Below are 21,712 nucleotides of genomic sequence, written 5' to 3'. Positions count from 1 at the left end.
CACAGTCATACTTATGCTTCATATTTAAAAGCACAATACATATAGCACTGTCTGTCTTTTTTTGGGTTATGATAGGTAATTTGCACTGCTTGAAAACTGTACTTAAGGGTACCTGTCTGGCTGGACAGACAGACAGACAGCCAGCCAGCCAGCCAGACAGCCAGACAGCCAGACAGACAGCCAGACAGCCAGACAGCCAGACAGCCAGACAGCCAGACAGCCAGACAGCCAGACAGCCAGACAGCCAGCCAGACAGCCAGACAGCCAGACAGCCAGACAGCCAGACAGCCAGACAGCCAGCCAGCCAGCCAGCCAGCCAGCCAGCCAGCCAGCCAGCCAGCCAGCCAGCCAGCCAGCCAGCCATCTGTGGTGCAAATGCATTATCTAGATTTCTGATACTTCTTCAACCACTTGTGGCCACATCCATCTCAAAGCCACTAAACTCAAGGTCAACGTCACTTTCCTCCTAAAAGGAGTTAATACGACATAGCATTACTGAATAACCAGCAAGGAGGTGGCTAGAGGCAGTGGAGATGCTTTGTCTGAGGGCAATGTGTGGTGTGAATATTATGCAGGGAATTTGCAGCTTGGAAACTATGAGGTGGTGTGGGGTTACTATAAGTATTATCCAGAAGGCTAAAGAGGGGTTGTTGAGATGATTAGGACATTCAGTGAAAATGAAACAAAATAGGACAACTTGGAGGATGTATCTGTACTTGAGGGAAGGGGAGTAAGGGATGTCCTAGAAAAGGTTGGAGGGAGGGGGGTAAAGAAGGTTTTTTGTGTGAGGGGCTTGGACATCCAGCAGGCATGTGTGAGCATGTTAGATAGGAGTGGAGGCAAGTAGTTTTTATTTACGAGTTGATGTGCTGTTGGAGTGTGAGCAAGGTAACATTTATAAAGGGATTCAGGGAAACCAGCTAGCTGGACTCAAGTCCTGGAGGTGGGAAGAGGGGATATTTGCAGTTTTGAACTGTAGTATTGGCCTGCCTCTAGCAAGATAGTGATGGAGCGAGTAATGGTGAAAGTGTTTCTTTTTTTTTTTAAGTTACCCTATCTCTGTGGGTGGCAGCCAAATGAGACACAGAGAGAGAGAGACAAAGACAGAGAGAGATGTGGGTGGCCTTACTGTTATGTATAAGGCCAACATTGTCAAAGTACCACACTTGGCTCCACTTCAAGGACAGAGAAACAAGCTTCTATACCACAAGGCGGGCAGAAAGCAGCAACTGCACTCTGGCTGTACCCTTCTCCAGAGCATCACTTCATCTGAGATCATTTATCCCTAGGATGCCTCGAGTCTGGAACACATTCGTACAGCATTATGATATCAACGAGATAAAGTCAGTTGATCAAATGAAAATGCTGGCCCACAGATAGCTCCAACTTCACCCTTTTCCTTACTTGTATGTTTCATAACAATGCTTTCAAATGAGATGATGTAGGTAACAGCTCTTAGCTTATAAATAAAGTTAGGAATCCTTAAGTTGTCAACAGCTTGTCAATAAAGCGAGGGATCGTTAACCTAACCTTGTCAAACCCTGTGTAAAAAAAGAGAGAGAGAGAGAGTCTGCCTCCTCCCTTGACCCAGTAGTGAGTGATCTGGCAGAAGGTATAGTCACTTGTCAACTCCTTGGCTTATACTGGATCATTTGACCACAAGGCTGTTTTTATGATACTTAAGATCCCAACAGAGCAAGGTGAGGAGTCCACACGCACAACCTGGCTATGGGAAAGAGGTAATTGGCCAGCCCTTTGCTTTGAACTCGCCACCACCAATTGGAATGCTCTTCTCCAAGGGGATGCTGACAACCAAGTGAAAGCCTTCACTGGACACATCCTTAATCTACAACAAGAACACACCCATCACTGGCAGTATGTGATGAAGCCTACGGATCAGCCTTGGTTTGGCTTTCATTGTAGAGGGGCTGCTACTGCTAAGTACAAGGCATGGCAAAGGTATAAGAGACATCCTACCACCTATAACAGGAACTTGCGCAGGCAAGCCTGTAAGCATATGGATGAAGTTCAAAAGTGAGCCATTGCTAAATGGGAGGTGGACACAAAAAGAAAGCTAGCATGAGGTAGAGTAGGCTCCAAAACCTGGTGATCCCTGGTCAAGGACAGACAAGGTTATCTGCCTGATGAACTCATTCCACAGGATAGGACCACCTCTACTAGTAGTCCAGAGAAAGTGGACCCCTTTGCCGAACACTTGGCTACCAAAATGCAAGTTCCTGATCCAGCAAGGGGCCCTCCTTGGCTAGCTGCAAGAACTGTGTGAAAACTGTCAGTGGTGACAATAAGGCCCAGACAAGTTGAGCCCAAGATTGCTGAGAAGGTGTGCAGACCAGCTAGCAGCCCCTCTAACTCACATCTTTCAACACTACCTAGTACAGTGTAAATGGTCTTCTCTGTGGAAAGAGGCAAATGTAGTCCCTGTTCACAAAAAGAAGAGCAGAGCAGAAATCTGCAACTTCAGACCAGTGTCACTCCTGTCAATCACTGGTAAGATCCTTGAGACAATAATCTCAAGACAAATGAGAGAGTTTTTTGACTACCACTCACTACTTTGTGACTGTCAAAATGGCTTCAGGAAAGGTTACTCTGCTGCTGATCTGTTGTTAAACATCTCCACTAAATGGCACTAATCACTGGATGAATCCAAGGTCAGCTGTGTGGTAGCACTGGACATTGCTGGTGCTTTCTACCAAGTGTGGCACCAGGGCCTCTTGGCAAACTGCAAGCACTGGGAATTGCAGTCTCTACGCTACATCTCCTCAGTGATTACCTTCATGGCAGATCTCTAAGGGTAGTTCTCAATGGAAAAGAATCAGCAAGACATCCTATTGGGGTAAGTGTTCCACAAAGAAGTGTGCTGGGACCATTGTTATGTAATGTCTACTTCAATGACCTTCATCTCATCTCAGAATCCCATGCATATGCAGATGACTGTACTCTGACATTTGCTTATCCAAGAGAAGAAATGCCAGCTGCTCTAAGCTACATCAATCACCAGGTAAGAGCTATATCAGCTTGGGGAAACCGATGGCAAGTAACATTTTCACCTGAGAAAACACAAATGATGATGGTCTCTAGGCACCATGATGGTAATGCCAGAGCAGTAGTAAGGATGAATGGGAGAGTGTTGGTACCTGGGGAAGAAGTTGATATCCTTCGGGTGAAATCTGACTAAAGTGACCATGAAGAACCATGTTGTAAATCATGCAAACAAGGCAGCCATGAAGCTTACAGCACTTCGCCATATCTTGCATCTGCTTGACAGTAGGGGTTGCAAGATTCTGTATGAGGCACAGGTACACTCACACCTTGAGTATGCTCCACTTTCTTGGTTTGTCTGCCCCTTTCCCCCTTCCCCCATCTGCAACTGCTTGACAGAGTAGAGAACAGCAAGACGTCTCATCTCTCGCCTGGACCCATCCTGGATAGATCTGTCATTTCAGCAGAGCCTTCAACACAGGAGGGATGTAGGTGGCCTTTCTGTTATGTATAAGGCCAACATTGTCGAAGCACCACACTTGGCTCCACTTCAAGGACAGCGAGAAGCAAACTTCTATACCACAAGACAGGCAGAAAGCAGCAACTTCACTCTAGCTGTACCCTTCTCCAGAACATCACTTCATCTGAGATCACTTATCCCCAGGATGACTCGAGTCTGGAACACATTTGTACAGCATTATGATGTCAATGAGATAAAGTCAGTTGACCAAATGAAAATGCTGGCCCACAGATGGCTCCAACTTCATCCTGTTCCTTACTTGTATGTTTCATAACATTAAAAATGCTTTCAAATGAGCTGACGAAGGTAACAGCTCTTAGTTTGTCAATAAAGTTAGGAATCCTTACCTTGTAAATAGCTTGTCAATAAAGCTAGGGATCCTTAACCTAACCTTGTGAAACCCAATGTAAAAAAAAAAGACAGACAGAGAGAGAAACTTTACTAACAAACTGATATAGAGTGGTCAAGTAAAAGGAACTTAATGTGTGAAGATGACCATTCCTTACCTTATATAAGGTGCAATCATCTCTTCAAATTCTTTATTTTCTTTATGTTCTCGTCTTTTCCAAATAGGTATTCTTCTTTCATCTTGAAATTTAAACCTGGATATGAAAAAACAATGTTAATTGAGAAAATAAGACACTAGATAAAACAAGGTCAAATGTCATAATCTTCACTCTCTTCTCCAGGGTACACATACATTAATCTATGATATATTTCGCCTCTCACCCTAAGTTAAGACTACAAATACTTCAAGGTAAGTAATGATTGTACTGTGTGTGTATTTTACTTTTATTGGTAACTTAATACATGTTAGTATAAACTTGTTATATGATATTTATATGTATTTGCAAGTGGAAAAAATGACATTCTGCTTTCCGGCAATGTCCACTTTCCAGCGGCAGCCTGGAACCTAACCTGCCGTATAACTGGGGCCTTACTGTACTTCCAAGTGTTCGAAAACTTGGGATCTAATGAAATAATTTAAAAACTCATGTCTAATGCAGCAAAGTATTTAAACTACTGGAACAGCATTTGATGTTTAACCCTTTCACTGTTGCTCATGATGACCTATGCAATCAAAGTGCCCTCAATTATGGTGTGACTGGAAAAGTTTGGCCTAGATATGAAAGAATGAATATGTGCTGTGGGTGTGTACTATATAAAAAAAAAAAACCTGCCCAAAGCAGAGCACAATAAGAACAGCTAACCTCTGACCTTATATTTGGTTTAAAACAGCCACTATGAAGCATGTTTTAAGGGTAGTTTTATGGGTATTTTGGGGTTTCTTGGTATCAATAGAATGGAAGGCATACTAGTGAAATGGAAATATTTTGGTCAGTTTTAGACTGTTAGCTGCAGAAATATTAAGTTAACCCTTTCAGGGTCGGCAGGCCCTCTCCCAAACCTCTTCTCAGGGGTCGGTAAATATTATTAGAAGAAGAAGAAGAAGAAGAAGAAGAAGAAGAAGAAGAAGAAGAAGAAGAAGAAGAAGAAGAAGAAGAAGAAGAAGAAGAAGAAGAAGAAGAAGAAGAAGAAGAAGAAGAAGAAGAAGAAGAAGAAGAAGAAGAAGAAGAAGAAGAAGAAGAAGAAGAAGAAGAAGAAGAAGAAGAAGAAGAAGAAGAAGAAGAAGAAGAAGAAGAAGAAGAAGAAGAAGAAGAAGAAGAAGAAGAAGAAGAAGAAGAAGAAGAAGAAGAAGAAGAAGAAGAAGAAGAAGAAGAAAAAGAAGAAGAAGAAGAAGAAGAAGAAGAAGAAAATTTTCTTATGAAAAGATATTTTTTTTTTTTTCTAAATTCTATAGGCTAAATTTTTTTTTTTTGCCATCAATACTTACGGAGATATGGGGGCATTAAATTGACAGAAACTGAACCGCATACGGCAAGATCACTGACTGCCGGTCATCAGTAATAGTTTTTGTTTTTTCTACTTTTTTCTTTTATTTTTTAATATTTTTTTTTTCAATTAACTTTTATGGCCGGTGAGACCAATATAAAGACTATTTGGTATATATTCACTCACTGTATACTATACAATAATAGCATAAACTTTGCTGTCATTATATTTACAAAACATGTTTACACAAACCAACGATAAAAAATGTTGTTTATTACTATTTTTCTATTATATATATATACTCATATAGAGTGACTGGACAGGTTCCTATAACTACAAGAGGTTCTGAAAGCTTGTAGTAGTGTGGGGGTGGACTTGTAAATATGCTGAGTCACCAGTGTGTCGTGTGTCACAATGATGCATCATACCACCACTCGCTAACCTCACTGCCTTCCACAACACATCCCTTCCTCCCCACACACCTACCTTCCTTCCTTCATTCCATCCTCTCATCTCTTCCTACCTACCTTCCCTCCTCCTTCCTCTCATCTCTTCCTACCTACTTTCCCTCGCTCCTTCCTTCCCTCCTTCCTTCTTTCCCTCCCTCCTTCCTTCCTTCCCTCCCTCCTTCCTTCCTTCCCTCCCTCCCTCCTTCCTTCCCTCCCTCCTTCCTTCCTTCCCTCCTTCCTTCCCTCCCTCCTTCCTTCAAGTAACTTTTCTGGCCTGCGAGACCAATAAAAGGTATATTAAATGTATATTCACTCCTTGTATGCTACACAATAACTGCACAGTTATTATATTGTTTACAAAACATGTTTACACAAAATGTTGTTTATTACTATTTTTCTGTCACATATATACACATATAAGTCACTGGACACTTCCCAGAACTGCTACAGCTTCTGTAAAGCTCATAGTTGTTGTGTGGGGGTGACACTAATTAGGCTGAGTCACCAGCCTAATTAGTGTCACAATGACAACTAACACCACCACTCGCCACCCTCACTGCCTGTCAACACCCATCCCTTCCTCCCCACCAACCCATATGGAAATAAATCACTGTCCGATTTTTTTGAGTTATCCTAGGTTGATGGTCTCCTTCCTTTCTTCCCTCCTTCCTTCCCTCATTCCTCTCATCTCTTCCTTTCTTCCTTCCTTCCTCTCATCTCTTCCTTCTTTCCTCCCTTTCTTCTACCTTCCTTCTTTCCTTCCTTCAGGTTGGTTTCTTGGGCATTGCTTTCGGTCACAAACTCCTCAAAACCATGAAGTTCATCTTCACTGACACTTCCATCTGTGTTTGAACTGTCACTTGGGAACAAAAGAGCCCCACTTAGTCAAGGAGTGAGGAGTTTCTTACCGCTAGACATGGTGAACAAGGTGTAATAAAATGGCTTTCCCACAATGCACCACTGGGTCCCCGATTTTTGTTTATACTGCACACACTGACCATGGAGACTTATTCTCTCACATCCAGGACTACCAGCCTTTTCCTGCTTGATTTGAGGGTGCTAGAATTTATGCGTACTAGTACAGCACCAACCCTGAAAGGGTTAATGGCAATTTAATCTGATTCACTTTCCTCCCACTGGCCAGTTTTATGGGTTTTAATAGGTCTGTTTCAATTATTGGGATGGTCTACACCATGACCAATCATTCTTCGTTAGGTTTATTAGCCGCGAAACAGGGTAAAAACTTTACTTTTTCTGTGTTGAAGGATTCAAAATGGAGGACAAGCATCTTGGGAGAGAAGGGGCAAAAAGTATTATTCAGAGGGCTGAAGAGGGGTTATTGAAGTGGTTTTGGTCATTTAGAGTGGATGAAGCAAAATAAAATGACTTGCAAGGAGTACAAATCTGTAGTGGAGGAAAGGAGGGGTACAGGTCATCCCAGTTTTATATTAGATGTGTTTCAAGGTGTTTTAGCACTTCACACATTGCTCCATGGGAAAGTGGAACAGGATTCTTCCTTCGTAAACCATGCGTGTAATAAGAGGCAACTAACATGCCAAGTGCATGGGGCTAGTAACCCCTTCTGTAAACATTACTAACGTTTGAAAGAGAATTTTTTTTTTTTTTTTTTGGCCACCCTGTTTTAGTGGGATACAGCTGGTTTATTGAAAGAAAGAATGATGATGATATACAGTATGACTGGTTTTCATTCTATTTTTTATTTTATTTTACTATTTTGGTCTTCTAAGGCTATGTACAAGGAATACTTATAACATTGTAAGAGTTTCCCAGTGTAATACTCCTCAAAACATGGAAATAAGTTATACTGATTGACTTTACTGGTTCGCATATACAGTAGAACCCCTGGTCATGACCATAATTTGTTCCAAAACTCTGGTCGCGACCCGATCTGGTCATGACTCGAACCTAATTTCCCCATTGGATAGTATGTAAAAACGATTAATCCAATCCAGACACCTACGAACCGCATGTAAATACAGTGGAACCTCAACTTACGAGTTTCCCAACATACAAGTTTTTCGAGATACAAGCCATCGCTCGATCAATTTTTGCTCAGAGTTACGAGTCAACATCTGAGTTATGAGCGAGCTTCCCCTGCTTCCCCCTCAACCCACAAACCTCACTTGTTTATGATTTCATGCTTTAATTCCACAGACATCATCCTCTCTTTCTTCTCTGTACATGTGTATTGTCCTTTGCACTTACAGTAGACCCCTGGTTTTCGCAATTAACCCCTTGACTGTTGCAACCCCAAATCCTGAGGTGTCTCCTGGTGTCGCAAAATTTCTGGAAAAAAAAAAAAAAAAAAAAAAGTTATTTTTTCTTATGAAATGTTAGAGAATCTTTTCCCGGGTGTAATGACACCAAAAGAATGAAATTTGATGGAACACTGATGGAATTACGCTCTCGCAAAGTTAGCAACCTCGGCGATATTTACGGATCGGCAATTTCGCCCACTTTGAGCCCTTTTTTCGGCTAATTCCATTGTTCCAGTCGACCAAACTCATAGCTATTTCTTTAGAACTCCATTTTTCTATCGGCTGAGTACAAGAAACTGCCCATTTACAGATTTCAACTAACCAATCAAGTGGTCAGAAATTGGCAATTTGGCCAGTTTCATAAAAATTAAAAAATATGACAATTTCAAAATAGGGTCCAGAATGAACAATGCAGATATTCCTGGCTCTAAAATAACATTTTCTTTGTTCATCAGTCACGTCTCCAGGCCCCTCTGATATTACTCTTGCTTTCTATTTTGAATTTTTATTCAAACAAAAAATAGAAGATTTACTGTTATGCAGACTACTGCAATACTATTGTAATAATTGTATAAATAATGTGAACCCATTCATGAATGCATATTAGAATGGCTACTTGGACATCTGTTGGAAAATGACATCATTTGTTTACTTTTGAACATCGGCAAAAATCAAACATTTCCCCTACTTTGGGCTCCATTTCAAGGTTCTTTTCATAGTAAAATCAATCAAAATCACCTCTATTTCTATAATATGTTTTCCATTCTATGAAATGAGACCAAGAAAACAAGAATACAACCATAAATACTATACAAAAATAGACCACAAAGTTGGCATTTTAACCCTTTGACTGTTTCTGACGTATTTATACGCATAAATTCTAGCAGCTTCAAATCAAGCGGGAGAAAGTTGGTAGGCCTACATGAGAGAGAATGGGTCTGATTGGTGGGTGTGCACCCTGTGATAAAAATCTGGGACTCAGTGGTGCATTGTGGGAATGCCATCTTGGTAGTCCATTTTCACCATGCCTAGCAGTAAAAGTACCTCACTCCTCAGCGGACTGGAAGTCTTTTGTTCCCAAGTGATAGCTCTAACAGCGATGGAAGTGTCAGTGAAAGTGAATTCCATGGTTTTCAAGTGGGTATGACCGAAAACAGTGCCCAGGATAACGTAATTAGTGATGAAAATCCAGATGACCCACGACCTTCCACCTCTGGTGCTGGGCCGGCTCGTTCACGTTCACCTGTACCAGGACGAAAGAGGAAACTATTTGCCCGTGTACAAGACTCAGATGTGAGCAGTGAAAGTGATAGTGATTTCAAAGCTACTGAAAGCAGTTCTAGTTGCGACAGTGAGGGTGAATATTCCCCAGTGAAGCGGCAGTATATACGACGTAGCATGCGGTCTGATAGTGTGTCATATGCTGTTCCAAGGGGAAGGAGTAAATCTCAGAGCACATCCCATGGCCCTACACCACGACCTGATAGTGAAGATGATGATATTGTTAGAATGGGTATGAATGATGTGAGTGAGGCAGCAGGTGGTGGTGGCGATAGTGATGGTGGCACGAGTCATGTGGCACCAGGAGCGGGCCATGGTACTACCGACGCTGCTGACTCTGCACAACTACAACCAGCCTCACCCATCCCCACACTCCCACAACCACAACCACGTTTCAATATCCAGAACCCACCAGCAGACCGCATCTGCGATTGGCAGCAAGGTGACGAGTTTGTTCTCAGTCCACATGACTCTGATGAAACACAAAGTGGAATACGGCCATCGTGTACACTTGGGAACAATGCTACTGAACTGAAATGCTTTCAGTTATTCTTCGATGAACCCCTGATGGACATTATTGTCAGGGAAACCAACACATACTATGAGTACACCATGGCAAATACAATTCTCTCACCAAGATCACAGCTACACCAGTGAAAGGACACAACTGTGGCAGAGATGTACCTGTTTTTTTTTTTTTTGCCACAATAATGCTTATGCCACATGTGTATAAGCACACTGTCACCACATACTGGTCAACAGAACACCTGATTTCAACCCCAGGTTTTAGTGACATTATAGGTGTGAATCGTTTTTTGATATTCCGTATGTTACACTTTTCAGACAAAACAAGGCCTGACAGAAACGACAGGTTATATAAGATCAGAAATGTGTTTATGTACCTGAAACAAAAGTGTTGCATGTATTTTTATCCCTTCAGGAAGCTTGTTATTGACGAGTCTTTGATTTTATTCAAAGGAAGACTCTCATTCAAGCAATACATACCAAGCAAGAGGAAATGTTTTGGTATAAAGTTATTTGTACTGTGTGATTGCAAAAGTGGTCTCCTTTTGGATATCATTGTGTACACTGGCAGTAATACATTGAGAGATACCAAGAAGTTAATGGGTATCTCTGGTGATGTGGTTCGAACAACGATGGAACCATATCTTGGTAAGGGGCATATATTATATACTGATAACTGGTACACAAGCCCCATACTCAGTGATTTCTTGTGAGTGAACCTGACAGACGTGTGGCACAGTGTGTGGTAATCGTAAACATATGCCAAGGTTGAACGCTGGCACTCGCAGAGGTGAGGTGCACACACTGGTAGGCACAATAGAGAGACCAATGAACCCATTCTAAAACCTGCAGCTGTCATGGACTACAACCTCAATATGTGCTTAGTGAACAAACATGACATGCAGACTGGGTTTGCTGATTGTGTACGCAAGAGTTATAAGTGGTATATAAAACTTTTTTTCCATCTTCTTGATATTTCCATGCTAAATGCTTATAACATATACAAGTTGAGGACCAACAACAAACCAAAGTATGGCGAATTTTGTTTGTCAGTCATCAGACAAATAATCGCCAAGTACCAAGGAGCAACACCTGCAATAGACCAGCGCCCACGAAATTACCAACACACACCATCTCGTTTGAGGCCTGGTGATCACTACCCCATACAACTGCCTCCTACTGCTTTCAAGAAAAGTGCTCAGAAGAGGTGTTTTGTATGTGGACATACCACAAAACGCCCACAAACGCGCAGAGACACTCGTTTTATGTGTGAGGAGTGTCAAGTACCACTCTGCATATACCCATGTTTCAAAGAGTTCCACAAGCTGCAGCAGTTCTAGTAAAGTGTTCAGTGACTATACATACGTATATATATTATGGAACAATAGTAATAAACAATGTTTTGTATTGTTTGTTTGTGTAAACAAGTTTTATACACAATCTAATAGTGATAGTGTTTGTTCAGTTATTGTGTTGTAAACAACGAGTGTATATTTGAACAATGCACCTTATTTTGGTCTCACAGGCCACATAAGTTACTTAGAAAAGAAAAATATTGAAAAATGCAAGAAACCTTTGAATTGGAGTAAATAAAAGAATACCGGGTGGACGGCATTCGCCACTGTTGCCATACGCCACTCATTTTCTGCCAACTTTGCACCTCTATCTCGGTAAGTACTGATGGCAAAAAATTTTTTTTTAGGCTTAAAACACTCAGTAAATAATCCTGACATTTTGGTAAGAAAAAATAAATTTTTTTTTTTAGTATTTTGCGACATAGAATGACAGTTTCAGAAAGGGGCCTGTGACAGTCAAAGGGTTAATTAATTAAAAAAATGGTCGGAGTTTTCTTTTTTCTCATTATGCACTGCGTGCTCCAGGATTTTTTTTATATGGTGCACACTGACCATACAGACCCATTCTCTCACATGAGAGCCTACCAGCTTTCTCCTGCTTGATTTGAAGCCGCTAGAATTTATGAGTATATATACCTCAAACACGGTGGCTCGAAAGATGTATATATAGGACCAAAACAGTCAAAAGTTAATCCATTCCAGAAGGTTGGCCTAAATTCGAAATGACCAAAAACCGAAGTAATATTTCCCATAAGAAATTGTGTAAATCCAATTAATCCACTTCAGACACCAAAAATATTAAAAAAAGAATACATTTTATAGAGAATAACTATAGTTTTACATGCAGAAAACAATGAGAAATGAAAAAAAATACTAATTTTAATGATAAATGAACATTACAAACCTTTATTGAAGACTCTTGTTGGCGAGTAGTATTTATTTGTAGTCCCAGGCGGACTATATCCCAGGCGTATACCTACCGGCTACATACACTGCAGCCTACAGCCATATTATTACCATCGACCTACAATGTTTACTGAGTTTAATCACTTCTAACAACTACCTTTAGATGCCATCATAAACAAAGGGAGAAGTAATGAACAAATTCATGCCGAGAATTGTAAACAAATGGTCGGTTACTGGGCCAACAAACATTCGTACATGTTTTCTCTGAAGATGGACCAGAGAAAATGTAATGTTTACCCTCCACCCGACCCCACCCCTCGATAGCATATGAACATTGCATGTTTATATGCTATGGATTAATGAAAATGTCTAAATTAACCTAAAATAAGACATTTAACGTGCCTGAGTGATTATTATTATTATACATACATCGCATATAAACATTGCATGTTTATATGCAGGAAAGAGTAAGGTTACGAGGATAACAAAAAGATTAGGTGATGAGAGATTGGATATCAGATTGGAGGGAGAGAGTATGGAGGAGGTGAATGTATTCAGATATTAGGGAGTGGACGTGTCAGCGGATGGGTCTATGAAAGATGAGGTGAATCATAGAATTGATAAGGGGAAAAGGGTGAGCGGTGCACTTAGGAGTCTGTGGAGACAAAGAACTTTGTCCTTGGAGGCAAAGAGGGGAATGTATGAGAGTATAGTTTTACCAATGCTCTTATGTGGGTGTGAAGCATGGGTGGTGAATGTTGCAGTGAGGAGAAGGCTGGAGGCAGTGGAGATGTCATGTCTGAGGGCAATGTGTGGTGTGAATACATGTATAATGCAGAGAATTCGTAGTTTGGAAGTTAGGAGAAGGTGTGGGATTACCAAAACTGTTGTCCAGAGGGCTGAGGAAGGGTTGTTGAGGTGGTTCGGACATGTAGAGAGAATGGAGCGAAACAGAATGACTTCAAGAGTGTATCAGTCTGTAGTGGAAGGAAGGCGGGGTAGGGGTCGACCTAGGAAAGGTTGGAGAGAGGGGGTAAAGGAGGTTTTGTGTGCGAGGGGCTTGGATTTGTGCGAGGGGCTTGGATTTCCAGCGGGCATGTGTGAGCATGTTTGATAGGAGTGAATGGAGACAAATGGTTTTTAATAATTGACATGCTGTTGGAGTGTGAGCAAAGTAACATTTATGAAGGGATTCAGGGAAACCGGCAGGTCGGACTTGAGTCCTGGAGATGGGAAGTACAGTGCCTGCACTCTGAAGGAGGGGTGTTAATGTTGCAGTTTAAAAACTGTAGTGTAAAGCACCCTTCTGGCAAGACAGTGATGGAGTGAATGATGGTGAGTTTTTCTTTTTCGGGCCACCCTGCCTTGGTGGGAATCGGCCAGTGTGTTAATAAAAAAATAAAAATAATGCTTATATGCTATGTAAAGAGTTTCTTACATAATTTTGAAGAAAATATCATAGACTGATTAATGAAAATGTCTATATTAATGTAAAGTAAGACATTTAATGTGCCCGAGTGATTATTATTAAACATTCATCACATATAAACATTGCATGTTTATATTCTATGTAACGTGTTTCTTACATAATTTTGAAGAAAATATCGTAGATGGATTAATGAAAATGTCTACATTAATGTAAAATAAGACATTTAATGTGCTCAGGAGTGAGTCACAAACGTATGAGTGGCCCAGGTGGACGAGTCTGGTACTGTCAATTTCAGAACCGATGTACGAAACCCAGGGTGAAATTTCACCGAAAAAAGTGCTCGAAATCCGAACTGTATGATTTCCACACCGACTGAAAACCAGGGATCCACTTCATTTTCTTAGGACCCATGATTAGAAAAAAGAAATTTGGCAAAATGACTGTAGAAAATGCAAGCAAAGCACGAGAGAAATGCTTCCACAGCGAGGTAAACAGTGTGCTGCGCCAACTAGTGGCGGTGTTCTGAAGCCCTTGTTATTATTATTATTATTATTATTATTTTAAGGAAGTGGAGCACAGATCCAATTCCTGAGATCAAGAGCCCCTCACCAGCTTCAAGGTTCCTTGACGCTGGTGAGGGGCTCTTGATCTAGGGAATTTTATCTGTTATTATTGTAATAATTATTATAATAATTATTATAATAATAACAAGGAAGAGCTTCAGAACACCGCCACTAGTTGGCGCAACACACTGTTTACCTCGCTGTGGAAGCATTCCTCTCATGCTTTGCTTGCATTTTCTACAGTCATTTTGCCAAATTTCTTTTTTCTAATCATGAGTCCTAAGAAAATGAAGTGGATCCCTGGTTTTCAGCTGGTGTGGAAATCATACAGTTCGGATTTCGAGCACTTTTTTCGGTGAAATTTCACCCTGGGTTTCGTACATCGGTTCTGAAATCGACAGTACCAGACTCGTCCACCTGGGCAACTCATACGTTTGTGACTCACTCTTGGGCACATTAAATGTCTTATTTTACATTAATGTAGACATTTTCATTAACCCTTTGACTGTCGCAACCCCCAATCCTGAGGTGTCTTCTGGTGTCGCAAAATTTAAAAAAAAAAAAAATTATTTTTTCTTATGAAATGATAGAGAATCTTTTCCCGATTGTAATGACACCAAAAAAACGAAATTTGATGGAAAACTGACGGAATTATGCTCTCACGAAGTTAGCGACCTCGGCGCTGTTTACAAATCGGCGATTTCGCCCACTTTGAGCCCTATTTTCGGCTAATTCCATTGTTCTAGTCGCCCAAACTCATAGCTATTTCTTTAGAACTTCATTTTTTCTATCGATTGAGTACAAGAAACTGCCCATTTACTGATTTTAACTACCTAATAATGTGGTCAGAAATTTGCAATTTGGCCAATTTCACGAAAACTAAAAAATATGACAATTTCAAAATAAGGTCCAGAATGAACAATGCAGACATTCCAGGCTCTAAAATAACGTTTTCTTTGTTCATCAGTCACGTCTCCAGGCCCCTCTGATATTACTCTTGCTTTCTATTTTGAATTTTTATTCAAACAAAAAATATTAGACTTACTATTATGCAGACTACTGCAATGCTGTAATAACTGTATAAATAACATCAACCCATTCATGACTGCATATTAGAATGGCTAGTTGGACATTTATTGGACAATGGCATCATTTGTTTACTTTTGAACATTGGCAAAAATCAAACATTTCCCCTACTTTGAGCTCCATTTCTAGGTTCTTTTTATAGGAAAATCAATCAAAAACATCTCTATTTCTGTAATATGTTTTCCACTCTATCAAATGAGACCAAGAAAACGAGAATACAACCATAAATACTATACGAAAATAGACCACAAAGTCGGCATTTTAATTAAAAAAAAAAGGTCGGTTTTTTTTTCTCATTATGCACTGCGTGCTCCAGGATTTTTTTTATATGGTGCACACTGACCACACAGACCCATTCTCTCACATGTGGGCCTACCAGCTTTCTCCTGCCTGATTTGAAGCCGGTAGAATTTATGAGTATATATACGTCAAACACGGCACCTCGTAAAACGTATATATACGGCCGTGACAGTCAAAGGGTTAATCCATCTATGATATTTTCTTCAAAATTATGTAAGAAACACGTTGGCGCAGCGAATGCCAAAACATCCGCTGAGCAGTGCACATGTTTTCCTCACTGTGGAAGCATTTCTCTCTATGATTTGCTTGTGTTTTCTACAGTTATTTTGCCAAATTTCTTATTTCTAACCATGAGTCCTAAGAAAGTAAGTGCAAAGGACAGTGCTGAGAGGAAAAAGAGGATGATTTCCATGGAATTAAAGCATGAAATCATAGATAAACAAGTGCGGTATGCGGGTTGTGGGTTGAGGGGGAAACTTGCTCGCAGTTAACCATAAACAGTCCAAATGTATATATACGTTCTCTCGCCCAGTACCCTGAATATCTTGAAAAATAAAAAAAAAAATAGTTTTTTATTGAAATAGAGAAAATTTTTCTAAGTGTTATAGGATTAAAATAAAAATAATAGGGTCAGTACTTACCGAGATATGAGGCTGCAAAGTTGGCACTAAATGCTCACCTGATGGCAACATCGAGTCCTGCCGCTAGCAGAAGTGTTGCCGATATACCTTTTTGTCTCATTTTTATATTATTTTATAAAATTTTTATGTTCTGATAGTTACAATTTATAATACAGGTACCATCGGACTTATGACCGAGTTTGGTTCCGAGAAACCGGTCATAAGTCAAAATGGACGTAAGTCGAACCTTACTACTGAATATCAACATCACATTTTTGTAATGATTATTTTATTGTTTTATTTTGGTATTTCATTTTTTACTTCACTTTTTATGATGCTAGTACTGCATTTTATACTGTAAGGTTTAGGATAAACACTGTGTACAACACAAACAGTTGTTTATTTCCCAGAAATTTGGCAAAGAAAACAAGGTCGTAAGTCAAATGGCCGTATGTCGAGCAGGTCAGAAGTCGGATGATAGGTGTAGTTCTTGTCTTTTCATAACCAATCTTTGTTCTGACACTAATATTAGGTACTGAAATTGTACTCAAATTGTTACAAACACATTGACAGGTGGACATTTGCACCTGCCTTGGTCATTTACTATTGTCTAGGAATATATACAAAGTATTTATAGGTCCCAGCAATACTTAGGATACACGGGAGTATAGAAGAAGAAGATGAAGAGGGAAGAAGAAGGAAGGAGGAGGAAGAAGGAGGAGGAGGAAGAAGAAGGAAGAGGAGAGAAGAAGTTCCCTTGAAGCATGATGTCAGTGACAAGCATCCAGGAGGGCAGTGATAAGATGAGATAAGGGATGACATTTGATTGGTGCCTGCAGGGGTGCAGAGATAAGATAAGATAAGGGCTGACATTTGATGAGTGTTGGCATCTCTGTCTCTGCTTATCTATCTCTCTATCCATCTCTCTCTCTATCTATCTCTCTATCTCTCTCTCTCTATCTCTCTCTCTCTCTCTCTCTCTCTCTCTCTCTCTCTCTCTCTCTCTCTCTCTCTCTCTCTCTCTCTATCTCTCTCTCTATCTCTATCTCTCTCTCTATCTCTCTCTATCTATCTCTCTCTATCTCTCTCTATCTATCTCTCTATCTCTCTCTCTCTCTCTCTATCTCTCTCTCTATCTATCTCTCTCTCTATCTATCTCTCTCTCTATCTCTCTATCTCTCTATCTATCTCTCTATCTCTCTATCTATATCTCTATCTATCTATCTCTCTATCTATCTCTCTATCTCTCTCTCTCTATCTCTCTATCTATTTCTCTATCTCTCTATCTATCTCTCTATCTATCTATCTCTCTATCTATCTATCTCTCTCTCTATCTATCTCTCTCTATCTCTCTCTCTCTCTCTCTCTCTCTCTCTGTGTCTCAGAGTGAGCCATTGAGAACAAACAGGTATTCTTATGCATTATATCTATAAGCACAGTTCAGCATTTCAATTTTTTTTTTAGGTTATTCTAAATAATTTACACTATACATAATAGTATTTTATAGGTAGTAGCAACCACCCAGGGAGGTACTACCGTCCTGCCAAGTGAGTGTAAACCGAAAGCCTGTAATTGTTTTACATGATGGTAGGATTGCTGGTGTCTTTTTATTCTGTCTCATACACATGCAAGATTTCAGGTACGTCTTGCTACTTCTACTTACACTTAGGTCACACTACACATACATGTACAAGCATATATATACACACCCCTCTGGGTTTTCTTCTATTTTCTTTCTAGTTCATGTTCTTGTTTATTTCCTCTTGCCTCCATGGGGAAGTGGAACAGAATTCTTCCTCCATAAGCCACGCGTGTTGTAAGAGGCGACTAAAATGTCGGGAGCAAGGGCCTAGTAACCTCTTCTCCTGTATATATTGCTAAATGTAAAAGGAGAAACTTTTGTTTTTCCTTTTGGGCCACCCCGCCTTGGAGGGATATGGCCAGTGTGTTGAAAAAAAAAAAAAAGAAAAAAAAAAAATAATAGTACTTGTGTGTACCTGTGAGACAGAGAGTAGAAGAGATAGGCAGAGACAGAGACAGATAGACAGACCCTAAACTTGGGGTCAACATCACTTTCCTCTTATAAGGGGTGTGTTAACATGACATTACATCAGTGAATCCTTGGTGTTCGCAACAGTTTGCTCTAGCTGGCGCTGATTTTAACTGGTGCTCCCACAAGGTATTAAGTGATCCCAGACTTTTTTAATATGGTGCACACCAAGAGATAAGACCCATTCTATGCAGACCAGGCATCTCAGGTCAATCGTGCCAAATTTGGAGGCAGGAAAAATAAAACCTATACATACTATATACGTTTGGGGCAGTAGCAGTAAGACCGTTTACATACGTATGGACCGTTTATGGGTTAAGTTCAGTGATAAAGTGTAGCATTAATAGTAAAACCAATCAAAATCACCTCTATTTCTATAATATGTTTTCCATTCTATCAAATGAGACCAAGAAAACGAGAATACATCCATAAATACTATATGAAAATAGACCACAAAGTCGGCATTTTAATTAAAAAAAAAAAGGTAGTTTTTTTTTCTCATTATGCACTGCGTACTGCAGGAATTTTTTTTTACATGGTGCACACTGACCACACAGACCCATTCTCTCACATGTGGGACTACCAGCTTTCTCCTGCTTGATTTGAAGCTGCTATAATTTATGAGTATAGTATATACGTCAAAAACGGTGGCTTGTAAAAAGTATATATGTATGTATGTATATATTTGTATGTATATATGTATATATATATATATGTACATGTTTTTTTTTTTTTTTTTCAACAAGTCGGCCGTCTCCCACCGAGGCAGGGTGACCCAAAAAAGAAAGAAAATCCCCAAAAAGAAAATACTTTCATCATCATTCGACACTTTCACCACACTCGCACATTATCACTCTTTTTGCAGAGGTGCTCAGAATACAACAGTCTAGAAGCACACACATATAAAGATACACAACATATCCCTCCAAACTGCCAATATCCCAAACCCCTCCTTTAAAGTGCAGGCACTGTACTTCCCATTTCCGGGACTCAAGTCCGACTATATGAAAATAACCGGTTTCCCTGAATCCCTTCACTAAATATTACCCTGCTGTTTATATCTTACCCTAACTGCCTCCTCTTTTAGTCTCCCACCGAGGCAGGGTGACCCAAAAAAGAAAGTCACACTCCAACAGATCGTCAGGTCCCAAATATCATTCGTCTCCATTCACTCCTATCTAACACGCTCATGCACGCTTGCTGGAAGTCCAAGCCCCTCGCCCACAAAACCTCCTTTACCCCCTCTTTCCAACCCTTTCGAGGACGACCCCTACCCCTCCTTCCTTCCCCTATAGATTTATATGCTTTCCATGTCATTCTACTTTGATCCATTCTCTCTAAATGACCAAACCACCTCAACAACCCCTCTTCAGCCCTCTGACTAATGCTTTTATTAACTCCACACCTTCTCCTAATTTCCACACTCCGAATTTTTTGCATAATATTTACACCACACATTGCCCTTAGACAGGACATCTCCACTGCCTCCAACCGTCTCCTCGCTGCTGCATTCACAACCCAAGCTTCACACCCATACAAGAGTGTTGGTACTACTATACTTTGCCTCCATAGACAGCGTTTTTTGTCTCCACACATATACCTCAACACACCACTCACCTTTTTTCCCTCATCAATTCTATGATTAACCTCATCCTTCATAAATCCATCCGCTGGCACGTCAACTCCCAAGTATCTGAAAACATTCACTTCTTCCATACTTCTCCTCCCCAATTTGATATCCAATTTTTCTTTATCTAAATCATTTGATACCCTCATCACCTTACTCTTTTCTATGTTCACTTTCAACTTTCTACCTTTACACACACTCCCAAACTCATCCACTAACCTTTGCAGTTTTTCTTTAGAATCTCCCATAAGCACAGTATCATCAGCAAAAAGCAACCGTGTCAATCCCCATTTTGCATTTAATTCCCCATAATTTAATCCCACCCTTCTCCCAAACACCCTAGCATTTACTTCTTTTACAACCCCATCTATAAATATATTAAACAACCATGGTGACATTACACATCCCTGTCTAAGACCTACTTTTACTGGGAAGTACAGTGGACCCTCGCCTAACGCTATTAATCCGTTCCTGAGAGCTCAACGTTAGGCGAATTAATTTTCCCCATAAGAAATAATGGAAATCAAATTAATCCGTTCCTGACACCCCAAAGTATTAACAAAAAAAAAATTTTACCGCATGAAATATTAATTTTAATACACACAAACTGAAGAAGACATGCACAGTTACATGACACTTACCTTTATTGAAGACCTGGTGATGACTGATGGGATGGGAGGAGGGGAGAGTGTTGATGGTGTTAATGTTTAGAAGGGGAATCCCCTTCCATTAGGACTTGAGGTGGCAAGTCCTTTTCTGGGGTTACTTCCCTTCTTCTTTTAATTCCACTAGGACCAGCTTCAGAGTCACTGGACCTCTGTCACACAACATATCTGTCCATAGAGGCCTGTACCTCCCGTTTCTTTATGACATTCCTAAAGTGTTTCACAACATTGTCAGAGTAATAGTCACCAGCACGGCTTGCAATAGCTGTGTGAGGGTGATTTTCATCAAAAAAGGTTTGCACTTTAAGCCACATTGCACACATTTCCTTAATCTTTGAAGTAGGCAACTTCCTCAATTTCTCTATCCCCTCCTCCAGAGCAGTTTCCTCAGGTGTGGCCTCTTGCTGTTGAAGATGATCTAGCAGCTCATCAGTGGTTAGTTCTTCATTGTCCTCCTACACCTACACTTCCACATCCTCCCCACTAACCTCCAATCCCAAGGACTTCCCCAATGCCACAATGGATTCCTCAACTGGCATAGGATTACCAAGGTTAGCCTCAAACCCTTCAAAATCCCTTTTGTCTACACATTTTGGCCACAGTTTCTTCCAAGCAGAGTTCAAGTCCTCTTAGTCACTTCCTCACAAGCCTTACCTATAATGTTTACACAATTGAGGATGCTAAATTAATCTTCCCAAAACTCTCTTAGAGTCAGTTGAGTTTCTGAGGTCACTACAAAGCACCTTTCAAACATAACTTTTGTGTACAGTTTCTTGAAGTTGGAAACGACCTGCTGGTCCATGGGCTGCAGGAGTGGAGTGGTATTAGGAGGCAAAAACTTGACCTTAATGAAGCTCATTTCTGCAGAAAGTCGCTCTGCCACGTCTGAAGGATGACCAGGAGCATTGTCTAATACCAGGAGGCACTTAAGGTCTAATTTCTTTTCAATTAGGTAATTTTTCACAGTGGGGGCAAATGCATGGTGTAACCAGTCATAGAAAAAGTCCCTAGTGACCCATGCCTTACTGTTTGCCCTCCACAGCACACACAAATTAGCCTTGAGGACATTGTTTTTCCTGAACACTCTGGGAGTTTTAGAGTGATACACCAATAAAGGCTTCACTTTGTAATCACCACTAGCATTGGCACACCTCAACAGAGTAAGCCTGTCTTTCATAGGCTTATGTCCTGGGAGTGCCTTTTCCTTCTGAGTAATGTAGGTCC

General features: G+C 40.4%; 1 protein-coding gene across 1 annotated transcript in view; it reads right to left on the bottom strand.

Moving 5' to 3' along the window:
- LOC128687418 (ATP-dependent DNA/RNA helicase DHX36) overlaps positions 1 to 21,712 on the bottom strand; it is a gene marked incomplete at its 5' end in the record, with an annotated part of 271,669 nt that overhangs the window by 200,001 nt on the left and 49,956 nt on the right. The window contains 1 exon segment of the mRNA XM_070092756.1: positions 4,027 to 4,122. Coding sequence (XP_069948857.1) covers positions 4,027 to 4,122 — 96 coding nt within the window.

The sequence above is a fragment of the Cherax quadricarinatus genome, chromosome 40 (genome assembly GCF_038502225.1).
Source record: "Cherax quadricarinatus isolate ZL_2023a chromosome 40, ASM3850222v1, whole genome shotgun sequence".
In the NCBI taxonomy this organism is placed as follows: domain Eukaryota; kingdom Metazoa; phylum Arthropoda; class Malacostraca; order Decapoda; family Parastacidae; genus Cherax; species Cherax quadricarinatus.
The sequence above is the reverse complement of the archived record's forward strand: the minus strand, read 5'-3'. Positions and strand labels throughout refer to the sequence as shown.